The sequence below is a fragment of the Balaenoptera ricei genome, chromosome 3 (assembly GCF_028023285.1).
Source record: "Balaenoptera ricei isolate mBalRic1 chromosome 3, mBalRic1.hap2, whole genome shotgun sequence".
Lineage (NCBI taxonomy): Eukaryota > Metazoa > Chordata > Mammalia > Artiodactyla > Balaenopteridae > Balaenoptera > Balaenoptera ricei.
Genome location: NC_082641.1, coordinates 62,169,833 through 62,183,854, shown reverse-complemented (window position 1 = coordinate 62,183,854; position 14,022 = coordinate 62,169,833). Strand labels below are relative to the sequence as shown.

At 34.0% G+C, this 14,022-nt stretch overlaps 1 protein-coding gene across 1 annotated transcript in view; it reads left to right on the top strand.

Annotated features, from left to right (window-relative positions):
- The window catches only part of AP3B1 (adaptor related protein complex 3 subunit beta 1), a 268,218-nt gene that overhangs the window by 185,490 nt on the left and 68,706 nt on the right, over window positions 1-14,022 (top strand). Inside the window, exon 22 of the mRNA XM_059916615.1 lies at window positions 7,730-7,836. Coding sequence (XP_059772598.1) covers window positions 7,730-7,836 — 107 coding nt within the window. The remainder of the gene's footprint in view (window positions 1-7,729; window positions 7,837-14,022) is intronic.

Below are 14,022 nucleotides of genomic sequence, written 5' to 3'. Positions count from 1 at the left end.
TATTTTAACTGCAAAAAATCCTTGTCCCAGCAAATTTACTTCTAAGAACTTAGAATCCTACAGATATGCCCACCCAGTATGCAAAGATGTATATGCAGCTCCCTTTAAATTCTCCTGCATTGTGAGAAAGAGATAGAACTAACTTTGTTGGTAGATAGATTTTGCATTAGAGGAAGAGTAACAACACATGAGATTTCTGCATATTAAACTACTGTCATTTTGCAATATAGTTTTCCTATGCTAGAGGTGAGTTATGTATTTATGTCTTACTCTGTCATAGAGCTGTTCTATTTATATTGTTTACCTGGCCTATTTCCAATAGTCATGGCAAATTCCTACTGTAGAGAAATTAAAATATATAATACTGAGAAATACTTAACAGAGAAATTAAAGATAAAATTGGAGCCAAATTTGAATAATTTTATACCTGTTGGCAAAGATGTTAAAATTTACATCATTTCTCACCTCTTGGCTAAGATTTTTAAAGTAACATCCAGTATTGTTAGGGTTTGGAGAAGCAGGCACCCTACATTTGTTTTTCATAGGCATATAAATAAGTGCAGTTTTTTGAAGTCATTTGAGCAATATCTATCAAAACTTAAATTCCACACACCTTTTGACCTAGCATTTCTTTTCTAGGAATTTTTCCTATAGATAAACTAGCAAAATCAGATCTTCCATCCTTGTTTTAGACTCTTTAACTTAATGGCTTAATTTTACACTTAAAGTCCATATTCCTAGGTTTCTAAGACCTTGGGTGATCTGACTCCTGCCTACCTCTTATCCATACTGTTCCTCTGCATTTCTGAAATATGCCAGGCTCATTCCTGCCAAGGGCCTTTGTTCTGCTGTTTCCCCTGCTAAGAACACTTCTTCCAGATCTTCTGATGGCAAGCTGCTTCTTATCTTTCAAATCTCAGCTCAAAACTCACCTTCTCTTACACACTTCACGAGTCACTCTTGATTGTCTTCATGGCATTTTTCACTATATGAAATTATCTTAATTATTTATATTACTTGTTTATTGTCTGTCTTGCTCACTGTTATTCCTAGTACCTAGGACAACACCTGGCAGATAGTGGGTACCCAGTAAATATTTGTTGAATTAATAAAATATGCAAAGGTATGTATAGAAATTTCATTGCAGCATTATTTTTACAGCAGCATCCTGAAAATAAACGAAATGTCTACCAGTGGTCTAATACAACCATTAAGAAAAGTGAGACAAATCTTTATATGCTAGTTATGTTATTATATATATGAAACATTATAAGTTAAAAATAAGACACATGTAGAGTATGACTCCACTTATGTAAAAAAGGAGGAAAAGAGGAACTGTATCCTGCACACAAACACAAATATGATTGTACATCATATATTTCTGGAAGTCTACAGAAGAAACACTTAACAGTGTTAGCTCTGGCCTCTTTGGGATATAAGACTAAATCAGGGACAGAGGAGAGAAAAATACTTTTACTTTGTATCTTTCTGTGACAATGAATATTTTACATTTATATGTGAAGTTTAAGTTTTAAATTGTAAAATAACAACAGTCAGGCATGTTTAAAATGGAATTAAGAGGAAAGGTTACAAGGTACTAGAGTGCACCAGTTCCTTTTCTCCTTGAATTTGACTCTGGATTTCCTGCCAGCTAAGGAAAAAAGAGAAAATTGTAAAATTATACAATTTTTATTATTTGATTCTTTTTAAAGCTTTTTTTTTAATATATAGAAACAAAGTTTTCTTAAATATTAAGTTTTAAGAATTTAAATGTAAGATTTTCATTTTAATTTTAAGGGAAATTTCATCCTAACTTATATTTAACTCAACTCATGGTATATTTCTGTTTGATTTTAATACCCGAGAACTATTTATTTTAAAATCTTTTGTAATCTTGCATTTGTCAGAAATGACACTTGAAACTTTTTTTTTTTTTTTTTTTTGGTCAATTTAGCAAATGTTTGTGGATTGTCTGATAAGTGCAAGGTACTTTGCTAGGTGCTAGAACAGATGAATAGAATTGAGTCATACTCTTCCAGAGACTAGAATCTAGTCAGACATAGATACCTGAGCTAGTAGCTATTATGTAAGAGAGATAATAGAGGTGCAAAGTATGGTTAAAATATGAGGAAAGAGACAAAAACCAATTAACAAGCTAAAAGGCCTTCTGGAAGAAGCTTAAAGATAAAAATAAGTGGAGTGTTGTGGGAGAGAAGCATTGTTGATGATGGTTCCTAAAACACTGACTTTGTTATGTGCTACTTATTAGCCTACAATAGTTCTCCATTGTCCATGGCAAGCAGTTTGTTGATCAAAACTAAAAAGTCACTCTCCAGCGGCTTGAGTTCTCTGCTGTGAGAATTAGATTAATTTTGAAGGAAGGGCAGACACACTTCTTACATTTTATCTAATCGTAATCCACAGAGATGTTTTGTTCAGTACACACTGCATACCAGGAGAACTGCAAGTCCTCAATTTATCTATGTCTTCATTCAGAAAACGTTTATTGAACACTTGCTATGATCTAGGTAATCTGCTATATACTAGAGATTCTAAATGGACGTAACATTGTCCCTCCCCTCGGAACTCTCCAGGTGTCATGGGAGAAACAGATAAGTCAGCCCTTAGATTACCACATTATAAATGAAATGAGAAAGAGATATGCACAGAATGCTGTTAGGTATTGGGGTACCTAACCCACCTAGCTGTAGCAGGATGTAACGGTGGAGCTGAGTATAAGTAAGAATTAGTCAGGCAGTTGGAGGCAAGAGAAGAGAGTGCGGAGAAAAAAGACATGGAGGAGGGAAAGAGCTTGCTACTACCTGAAATAATCATCCTCTCTCTCTAAGGAGGCAGTATAGTTAACAGCCCTGGCAATAAATTGGCTCTACTATAAAACAGTTCTGTGATTTTAAATAAGTAACTTGATATTTCCTTGCTGCATCTGTTGAGGGGGTGTTACCAGAAGCACAGGCATTAGTCCTGGCCTGGCCTTTAATCAGTTAAGTGAGTTAATTTGTCTCATTTTATTCATTTGTAAAATGAAAAAAGAATGGCTGAAAAGTTTCTACAGTTCCTTTAGATTTCGACATTATATGACTCTGTTTCATGGTGTCAGTTGATAATACATTAGAAAATATTTATAGTAGGAGAATATACGGCCTAACAGTACATAGGCTTAGTGACAGAAATACACTTTATTTTTTCCAGACATAGTTTATATTTCTGAAAATTAAAATATCTTTTAGTACCTCATACCATGTGGTTGGTCTCAGTTGGATAAAGCAGCCATCATATTCTGGCATCCTTTTCTGGAAATATAAACCTATGTAATTACACTATTAGTACAACTAACTGAAGTCTTTTTAAAATTTTATCAGCCAACAATAATCATGCCACAAATAAGTCTTATGATCTGTGATGTCATACTGTTGAATAAACTGTACTAGAGGCAGTAGAGTGGAGTGGCTAAGAGGACAGTGGAGCTAGATTGAGTTTGAATCCCGTTTCTGTTATTTACTAGCTGTGTGCCTTTGGGCAAGTTACTTAATCTCTCTGTGCTTTAGTTGCTTTATCTATAAAATTGGGATAATAGTAATACTTATTAAGAATATTAAGAGGATTAAATGAGTTGATAAATGTAAAAGTACTTAAAACTGTGCTTGGCACATGATGAACATTATATTGATATAAGAGTTAGCTGTGATGGAGATGATGATGACACCACAGCAGCAAATTACATTTAAAAAGTTAAATATGGGCTTCCCTGGTGGCGCAGTGGTTGGGAGTCTGCCTGCTAATGCAGGGGACACGGGTTCGAGCCCTGGTCTGGGAGGATCCCACATGCCACGGAGCGGCTGGGCCCACGGCTGCTGAGCCTGCGCATCTGGAGCCTGTGCCCCGCAACGGGAGGGGCCGCGATAGTGAAAGGCCCGCGCACCGTGATGAAGAGCGGTCCCCGCACCGCGATGAAGAGTGGCCCCCACTTGCCTCAGCTAGAGAAAGCCCTCGCACGAACCGGAGACCCAGCACAGCCAAAAATAAAATAAATAAATAAAAATAAAAAAAGTAGCTATAAAATTAAAAAAAAAAAAAAAGATGGACAGCATTAATTCTTCATAATAGTTTATTAAAAAAAAAAAAAGTTAAATAACTTCATATTAAACCATTATATATTATAATGGTTTTATATATATATATATATATATATATATATAAAACCATTATAATGGTTATATATATATTGTATATATAACCATTATAATGGTTTTATATATATATAATATATATAACCATTATATATTAAAATGGTTATATATATAACCATTATATATTAAAAGTTTTACTGAGATTTTAAAGCATAACTTTGATCAGAAGAACAATTGTATAATTACTTTATTAAATATACTTTAGTAAAGAAAGTGTTTTGTAGAAAGTTTTAAAAAGAAAAGAAAATGGGTTACCATTCTGACAAATCAGCTCAGATTCTTTTCATGGGCAAATCCCTTTCCCTCCAGATTGGATTGTACTGAGGTACTGTTTCATTATTTGCTTCTTTCTCTTTTTATCGTACACATTCCTTTCCTTGCCATAAATATTCTTTAACAACTTCATTTTTAATGACTGTATGGTTATCCTTTATGTTGTTGTAATTAATCCTATTTAACAAGTTTACTGTTGTTGGAAATTAAACTATTGTTTAATTAACTACTATTGTTTCCATTTTTACTGTCATAATCAGTGAGCAACACACATCTTCATAAGTGTATTATTGCATTATCTCCATGACTCTATCCTTAAGATAAATTCCCAGGAGTAGAATTGCTGGGAAAAAGGCTTTGAAGAATTCTACTGTCTAAAATTGCCTTCCACAAAGTTGGTACCAACTTACACAGTAGTAATATGAGAGTGCCAGATTCCTTTTATCCTTACCAGTCTAGATTTTGTATTTAAAAATTGCCTTTGCCAATTTGATAGGTGGAAATGTTATCTAATTTTAATTTGTATGCCATGTTATTAAAAAAAAAAACTACATAGAGTCATTTTGTTTCCTACACGTTAAGATGCCACAGTCAACTGGCTGCAGAATCCAATTTAGGATAAACCTTCAGTGCCAACTTTCATCTTGCCAGAGCTGTTAACAGATGTGTAATCATTTGTTTAATGCCAGAGCCTCTGCCTTCTGAAATGATACTAAAAGCTTATCTTTTTTTTCTTTTTTTTAAGAGTCAAGCTTACCTTTGGTGTGAATTTTTCTTCTCTTGTCTTTTTCTTCTCTATGTCTTTAGCCAAGCTAGAGTTGAAATCAGAGGCTATTTCTTACTCAATTTTTATTCCTTATATGATCATCTAATATTTTAGATAGATGGATAGACAAACAAATGAACAAACATGCACTTAGAACCCACCAGAAAAGTTACATGTTGCATGGAAAGGCAACACATTTTGATTCAATTAGAAGAACCAATCTCTAGTCCTATAGTGGTTCTACCATTCACTTGTTTTATGATCTTGCAAGTCTTAATCTCCCTGTGCCTCAGTTTACAATGTCTTTATATAAATACCCTTTCTGCCTGTTCACTGCCATTATCTTACTTCAGTCCTTGTCACATCATGCCTAAACTATTGTAAATTCCTCCTCACTGCCGGCCCGAGTGCTCTTTCCAGTTCTTCAGCCTGTCTCTTACACTGGCCTCTGACTAATCATCCTGCAGTACCATATGTCATATCATTCCTCTTCTTGGTAGATTTTTAACAGTTCTTCTTGGTGTATAGGATAAATCCAACCCCCTTAGCTTTACAATTTCCCACCTCTCAGCCTTTGTTTACATGATCTCATTCAGTAAGTAACCAGCTTCTTCCTTTCCTCTTATTTGAATCCTACCCTTACTTAAAAACTGGGCTTCATTCCCTCCTACTCACCAAGCCTTCTCTTACCACCCTATCCCCATTGATTCTTTTTTTTTTTTTTCCGATTCCCTATGGCACTTGCTAATCGTTAGTGGTTTTCAACATATGTCTAAGGAGACCTGGGCATTTGTAGCAATGCTTCATACTAAGGGCACACTCCTTTAGGAGTGCAAGGGAGCAACCAATGGCTCCACTCTGCTTTTTTTATTGTGTATGTTGAGATTTTATTTAAGATTTCCTTTGAAATTTTTCTTCTTTTGGCAGTATCACTTATGGACTGTATTTTTTTTTTCTTCAAGCATGAGTATCTTTTTTTCTCAATTAGATTTTAAGTCACTTGACGACAAGGACTGTATCTTGAACTTCTCTGTCTGTCCCTTACTCTCTTGTTCAAGAAGTATTTATTGCTAACTTTATGAATTAACATCTGTTCTGCCTAGCTTACAAGATATTGTGAGACTAAAGTGAGAAAAACATGCTTTGAAAAGTGATGTCATGTGAAGTAAACGTTACTTCCTTTATAGTATTGTTTTAGCCTGAGAACTTGTTGGAAGCTAAAACTTTTTCCACATTTGAATTTTATTTCATTCAACAAACAGTTGAGCAATTACTAAGCACTAAAAGTTAATGTGTCAAAGTCTGCTCACACAGACCAGTAGAAATGAAAATATGTAAAGACACAAATTTGTATTACAAGAGAAGTATGGTTGTAGAAGTGTGTCCAAGTATATCTGTGGAACAAATGAGGCACATATAAGCTGTGTTTAAGTGAGTCAGGCTGTGCTTTCCCTCTAAGTGGTATCTTACTGGGTAGAGGTTGCAAGGTGAGCAAGGCAAAGACGTACCTTCTACGTACGATATACAGGGTTCAAAGACATGAAACAAGATCTTGGGAACTCTTATTGGTAGAACTAGAACATAGGAGTGGCTGATGAAATTGGAGATGAAATTGGCTGATGAAATTGGCTAGACCTGCCCAGTATGGTGGCCACTGGCCACATGTAGCTATTTAAATTAATTAAAATTTTAAATGCAGTTCTTTGGTCATACTAACCACATTTCAAGAGCACATTCGGTATATGCGCTTGTGGCCATCATGTTGGACATACAGCCACAGAACATTTCCATCGTCACAGAAAGTTCTATTGGACAGTGCTGAGCTAGATCATAGAGGACCTTGTGCATTTAATTAAGGAGTTGGACTTTTATCTTGTAGGCAGTTGTGAGCCTTTGAAGAGTCTTAAGCAAGAGAGTAACATGATCAGATTTGCATTTACAAAAGATTTTCAAATTTTTTTTAGAATCAAACATTTCTATATAGCACATAGCTTTTGCTGACAAAGTATAATTAGAAGGGAATTAGGTAGTTTGGGCCCCTTATAATTATTACAGTGGAGAATAAAATAGAGAAAGGATTTAATAAGCACCCTTTTAAGACTCATAACTCAACTGGAGAACTCTCTTGAAAGCTTGTTATTTTTACATTAGTCTGAAAAAATGTTTTTTTACCTTCCTGTTTTAGTGAAGTTACTGGGTGATTAATATTAGTGATAATGTTAGGTGATAAAAATTTTCAAAAACTATTACTCAAGATATTTATATTCTTATTTTGTTATAGGATTAGCCATTATGTTTTGAAAGCTAAGACTAACTGCCATGACTTGATAATAACTTGCCTAAATCAAGATGTTAAATAGAATTGTCATAGATTTATTAATCAAAGTAATTTAATTAAATTTACTAGCAAAATAAAAATGTTGCTTTTAGTAAATGAATTAAATTTTCATGCACATTTGCTAATTTGAGCCTTTTCTTATAGTTAACCCAGCGTCCACTCCAGTTGCACTTCCCACCCCAGCTCTTTCTCCAAGCTTGATAGCTGATCTTGAAGGTTTAAACTTGTCAGCTTCTTCATCAGTCATCAGTGTAAGTAATTTTCAAAATACATTAGCTCAGTTTTCAAGTGATGCCATTGCATCTTTTTTATTAAAATGCAAATAATTGAAGTAGATTCTTAGTCTCAAACAGTTCTTCCTCTAACAAGTCTGTTTCAAATCTGACCTTTTAATTTTGTGAACTTTTTTTTATCTTTTTAAAAAAAATTTTATTAGAGTATAGTTGATTTAAATGTTGTGTTAGTTTCAGGTGTACAGCAAAGTGAATCAGTTATACATATATCCTTTAATTTGCTCTATCCAAACCATTATCATCTCAATTTACTTCTCCTTATTATCCACATTTACTTATCATGTGTACATTTTTCTCTGGTACTGTTATATATTTCTAACATACAGGGGTTCTTTGCCACATTGAATTAGTTTATATACATAGATTCTGCCATAAAAATTGTTGTTTACATTAACAGACTTTCATTCCCATAATCATTCTATTCCTACAACACTGTTCTTTTATCATAGGCTACTAAAAATACCTGACTATTTTCATTTAAAAATTCAATATTGTATTTCTCTTTACATTATCTTCATACATTTATTTACATGCCTTGGTGTCTTTAAAAATTTCTTTAATGTTATTTATGGGGTATGACTTGGAATGAGGCAAGAGGCTTGCCTGTCTCAAAATAATGCCAAAACCATCAGCCTGTCATAGTATCTGAAACTGCAATAATCTTTTTTGTGTTAGCATGATATATCCACTAACCTTTCACTCTAAATCAAGCATGTTGCCTAAAATGCATAATCTGTCGATATGCTTGACCTCCTATTAATTTGATGTTGGAAATCTGACAAGCTAAGAGATAGAACAGTAAGTTCTGATGGGCACACAGGTAGCTTGAATAGATCTGGTGTATCAGTGGTTCCCAGGGCTGGTAGGGCATTGCAGGGTACATGATTGGTGATCTCAGCTGCCCAGGAGCATAGAGCTGCTTCTGCCAGAGGTAAGAAAGAAAAGTACCTAATTCTTGCGCAGTGTTACAAAAAATTCCCCCTTCAAAGCAAATGTGATATCAGGGCTGTGCAACGAAATACTCAAAAGAGCTACGTGCATTTCTGTTCAGCTTTGGTCAGCTCAGTTAGAAAGTATAGGCAAAAACTCTTAAGCTTATAATGTTTTTCAATTGTAGAACGTGATTATCTCTTGACTGCTCAGAAATGAGTATGAACAGTATTTGGGATTTTAGTTTGTCCTTCTTGTTGCTAAAAGGAAAAGACACATTGGAAGAGATGGGGGAAAAGCAGTTAAGTCTTTCATTTATTTAAGTAATAAATATTTATTGAGCATTTATAGTAGGCTGTAAAGAGAAAGTGGTAATCAAAAAATCTATAGTGAAGCATAGTTAGTCTTTGAGGGGAAAGGAGGCCCCTAAACACCTGGGAGACAATAGGTCTGAATAACTTGGGTTTGATATCAGATGACCAGGATGCAGATCCCTGCTTTGCCACTTACTAGCTTTGTGACCTTGGGCAAATTGGTAAGTAACTTTTCTGCACCTCAGTTTCCTATGAATATAATATCTACCTCACAGGATTCTTGTGAAATTAATGAGATAATAAATGTGAAGCTCTTAAAACAGTGACTGGCACGTTGTCATCACTCAATAACTATTAGCTAATATTTTTGGAAGTGATATGATATGTGATAATGGACCCTGAGTAGACTCTTATAGTTTATTAGCTATAAGAAGAATACAGTTGAGATTAGAAAAGCTTGTAGTAAGTTTTCATTCATCACAGAGTAATTGAAGGATTCACCTTTTTATCCTAAAGAAAACATTTATTGGGATGGTCTCTTCAAAGGAAAAGAAAAGCACTCTATCCAAAGAGTATGCAAAGAAAGAACTGCCAGAGACTTCCCTGGTGGCACAGTGGTTAAAAATCCGCCTGCCAATGCAGGCAACATGGGTTCGAGCCCTGGTCCAGGAAGATCCCACATGCCATGGAGCAACGAAGCCCATGCGCCACAACTACTGAGCCCGCGCTCTAAAGCCCACGTGCCACAACTACTGAAGCCTGTGCGCCTAGAGCCCATGCTCCGCAACAAGACAGGCCACTGCAATGAGAAGCCCGCGCACCGCAACGAAGAGTAGCCCCTGCTCGCCATAACTAGAGAAAGCCTGCGCGCAGCAACGAAGACCCAACACAGCCAAAAATAAATAAATAAATAAATTTATTAAAAGAGAACTGCCAAGTGAAGAGAATCACAACATTCATCCCCAAAAGCTAACAAAATGATCAAACAAGTACTAGTAATAAGAATGGCAACCAGAAATTCACCAGCAACGGTCAAATAAGGAAACAGAACTTTAAACAAAGAAAAAAGTGAAACTTTGAAAAGTAGAACCTGTAGAGATAAATTGAATATTCTGGTGCAGAATGTCATGACTCCTGATCTCACCTCCAGCTCTCAAAATGGTACTTTAAAAAGACGAATCAGACAAATTGTATGTTTTCTCATTATGTGTACAAATTTAGAAAGAAGTAGACTAAAGACATCAGAGGAAATAAAAGTCCTCAAAAATTAAAACCCCCAATAATGGTATGGGACCTCAACAAATATAGGGGTCTTTTGGATCCTAAAATGAAATTTAGGATCCAAAGATGAGTATATCCATAATTTAAAAATCAACATGTTGCCCTAATCAATAGAAAGAAGAAATAAAAGTAATTTATAATACATAGTACATTGATATATAAAATGCTTGACCATGACTACATTATAAATGTAGTGAAGTAGTTAAATGACGCTGGCGGCTATAAATGCAAATTGATAGAGGTGTATTATTGTATTAGCAACTCAACTACCATGGGTCGTGGTATAACATAATTTTCCAAAATATCAAACAGTTTTTCTGGTAGTTAATCCTGGAAAATTGAGTACATTAAAACCTTGCAATGACCCACCCCACCCCCCAAGAAAACTACTTTGTACTGGTATGAAAAGTGTTCTAGGACCAGGTGAACAGGTTTTCACCTCATGAATGTCCAACAAGACATTTGAAAGTTGTGAGGAACGTGGTATAATTTTTATTGGATGAATCTGCGCTGTTCATTGCAGAGCATCTGGCATCCCTGGATTTCACCCATTAAAGCTGGTAGCATCCTTTACCGTCCCTTCCCCCAGTCATGTGTCAACTGCAAACATTCAAAGCAGTGTAATGTAGCAGTTAAAAGCACAGGCCCTTGAGCCAGACAGCCTGCTTTCAAATCAGAGCTCTGCCACTTTACAAAATGAGAGACCTTGGGTGGGCCGTTTTACCTCTTGGTGTCTCGGATTTTTTCATCTGTAAAATAAAAATAATAATGCTACCTATCTCACAGAATTGTTGTTAGCGTTAAATGAGTCAACATATATGAAATGCTTATAACAGTACCTGATACATGTTAAACACTAAGTATTTCCTGATACTACTTTTTATTACATTATTATTACAGCTTTGAAAAGGAAAGAAAGTATGACTCAAGAAAATTGTGTTATTTTTCTCTGTAAAGGGTACACATAGATATTCTCAAACAGGAAAATAACCGTCAGTCCTTCTTTAAAGAAAAAAAGGGAGTTGGGGATACTGCTTTACCAGTTAAAGGATGAGTCAAAATAAGAGAGTCAATATCAATGGGAATTATGGTCACAGACTTAAGGGTAAGTGATAAAATTAAAATAGTATAAGAAACCGAAACTACTAGTATAGCTGAGGAGAGGAAAGGATGCATGTTAATCATTTCATTTTTCATAGTAGGAAATTAATCAGTAATATGCAAAATTGAAACAGCTTTTGTTTTTGTTTTTTAATGAGTCTCAAATCTCTTAATAGTTTGTATGTTCTCAGAGAACATTTATCTGAAGTTTTGTAGGGTTTTTTTTTAGATTTATTTTAGCTTTTCTTCAATTCAATTAAAGTAAGATTATAATCCCATTCTACAGGATAATTTGTTTCTCTGTGCATCTGCACTTTCATCCATACTTACAGAGATGTTAACCATGGTTAACAGTATTTTTGGTGATAGGATTTTTGGATGATTTGATGCTTTCTTTTTTGTACTTTTCTATAATGTTTAAGTGTTTTAAAATAAATACTAATTAACTTTTTAAAGTAAAGTTATTACTGTAAAAATAAGCAGAAATACAAAACAGGCAAAATTAAGTTATGGTATTAGATGTCAGAATAGTGATGACCTTCAGGAGAGTTAATGATTGAAAAGGAGCACAGAGGAGCTTCTGGGGTGCTGATAATGTTCTGATTTTGATCTAGATGCTGGTACATGGGTATATTTAGTTTATGAAAAAAAATCTTTGAGCTTTGCCCTTAAGATATGTTTATTTTTCTGTATGTATATTATACTTCAATAAGACATTTTTTTCAGTGGATAAAAGATACAACACTCGTAAAACAGGAATTATAGATAATACGTACACGAAAATATTCAGTAGTGGTGATGAACAAATGCAAATTTAAAGAACCAGTTTGCCTGTGACATTGGCAAAAATTATAAAAACCGTTGTCCATTGTTGGTGAGGGATGCAATGGAACAGGCATTATATACACTGCTCCACTGATGACAGTCTAAATTAGGACGTCATTCTGGATGGCAATTTGGCCATCTATATATAGAGTCATCAAAATATACATACTGTTTGACCCAGTAATCTCACGTTTAGATTTTTCTTCTAAGGAAATAATTAGAAATATAAAGATTTATGTGCATGGTTGTTTGTAACCACAGTGTCTAGTGATAGGAGAATGATGGTTACATCAAGTATGGCAGAGTCAAATTAAAGAATGTTGTATAATCTTTAAGATGTTTTTATTAAATCTTTGAATGAGGTGGGGAAATGTGGTATAAAATTAAGTGGCGAAACAGAATCCAAAATATCATTTATTTTATCTCAATTTTATAAAATTGTATACTCACACTGTGTTTTTAAAATGTAAGGAAAATGAAAGAATAGAAGGAAATGTGTTATACTGTTAACAGAGGTTTTCTGAGTGATGAGATTGTGGATGATTTATATTCTTCTTTATATTTTTCAATATTTTCCAGAGTTTCTCTAGTCAAGGTGTAATATATATATTATCCAAAAAGCAGCCATTTTTTAATAGACAGGGTAAGCACGTATATGAATGAGTAAGATTCCTTTTTATTGACATCTAATGTTTAATGTCTGTCTTTCTGAATCAATACTACTAATTATATTGAGCAAGTCATTTGGTTTTCTCAACTCTAAAATGATGGCAAGGTAGATCTCCATGTTTCCTTTTAACTCTAATATTCTGTGAATCTATGGAATTTTGAAGCAGTGAAATTAGTTATGCCGGGATGATTTGAACATTCATGAAAATAAATAGATGAAACGTTTTTTAGCTTATATTATGACTTCTGTTTCATAGATGATTTTTATTTATTTCAGTGAGTTATTAAGTTTATTTTCTTTATGTGTTTGGTACAATATGGGTAGGTTTTATTTTTTGAAATTACCAAAATATTTACAGTGAAATCCAAAAAACAGTTCCTTTTTCACACTAAATAATTTTCAAATGAAAAATTTCACTATTCGTTTTTACCCTTTGAATTGTATATTCAGAACACAGAGATTTTTAAAGCATAATTTCTAGTAAATATTATAATCATTGTAATGAAAGACCTTATTTTTTCAAACTGTATGATACAGGTAACGTTTAAACACAGTATTTATTTCAGTCTTCCATGAGACTAATTGGCAATTGGCCTAGAGATGGCCGAAAATAAACATTTTAGTTCTTGCTATAGTGTTTCAGTGAACAAACTGAAGTTTTAGTGAATTACTAGTGAATTTTTTTTTACTAGATTATTGTTAGGCTGAGAGTTTCTAAATTGTTACATATCAAACCCCAGGAACTCAGAAATAGCAATCCTCAGAATATTAGGCTTCTGGAGAGGATGAGAAAAGAAGGGGAGGGAGAAAATTTGCAATAAGAGTAAATGTGAAATAAGAATAAATTGTTCACCTCTGTTATTAGAAATGTTGGAGTATTGGAGAAAGAGTTGTTTAATGTGACTAAAGTATAACACATATAGGTTGGAATAACCAAGTCTGATGCTGGAGAAGTATGTTGGTGACATACTGTCATGAGAAAATTATAGTAATGATTTCTTTTTCATGTCTTGGTACATATAG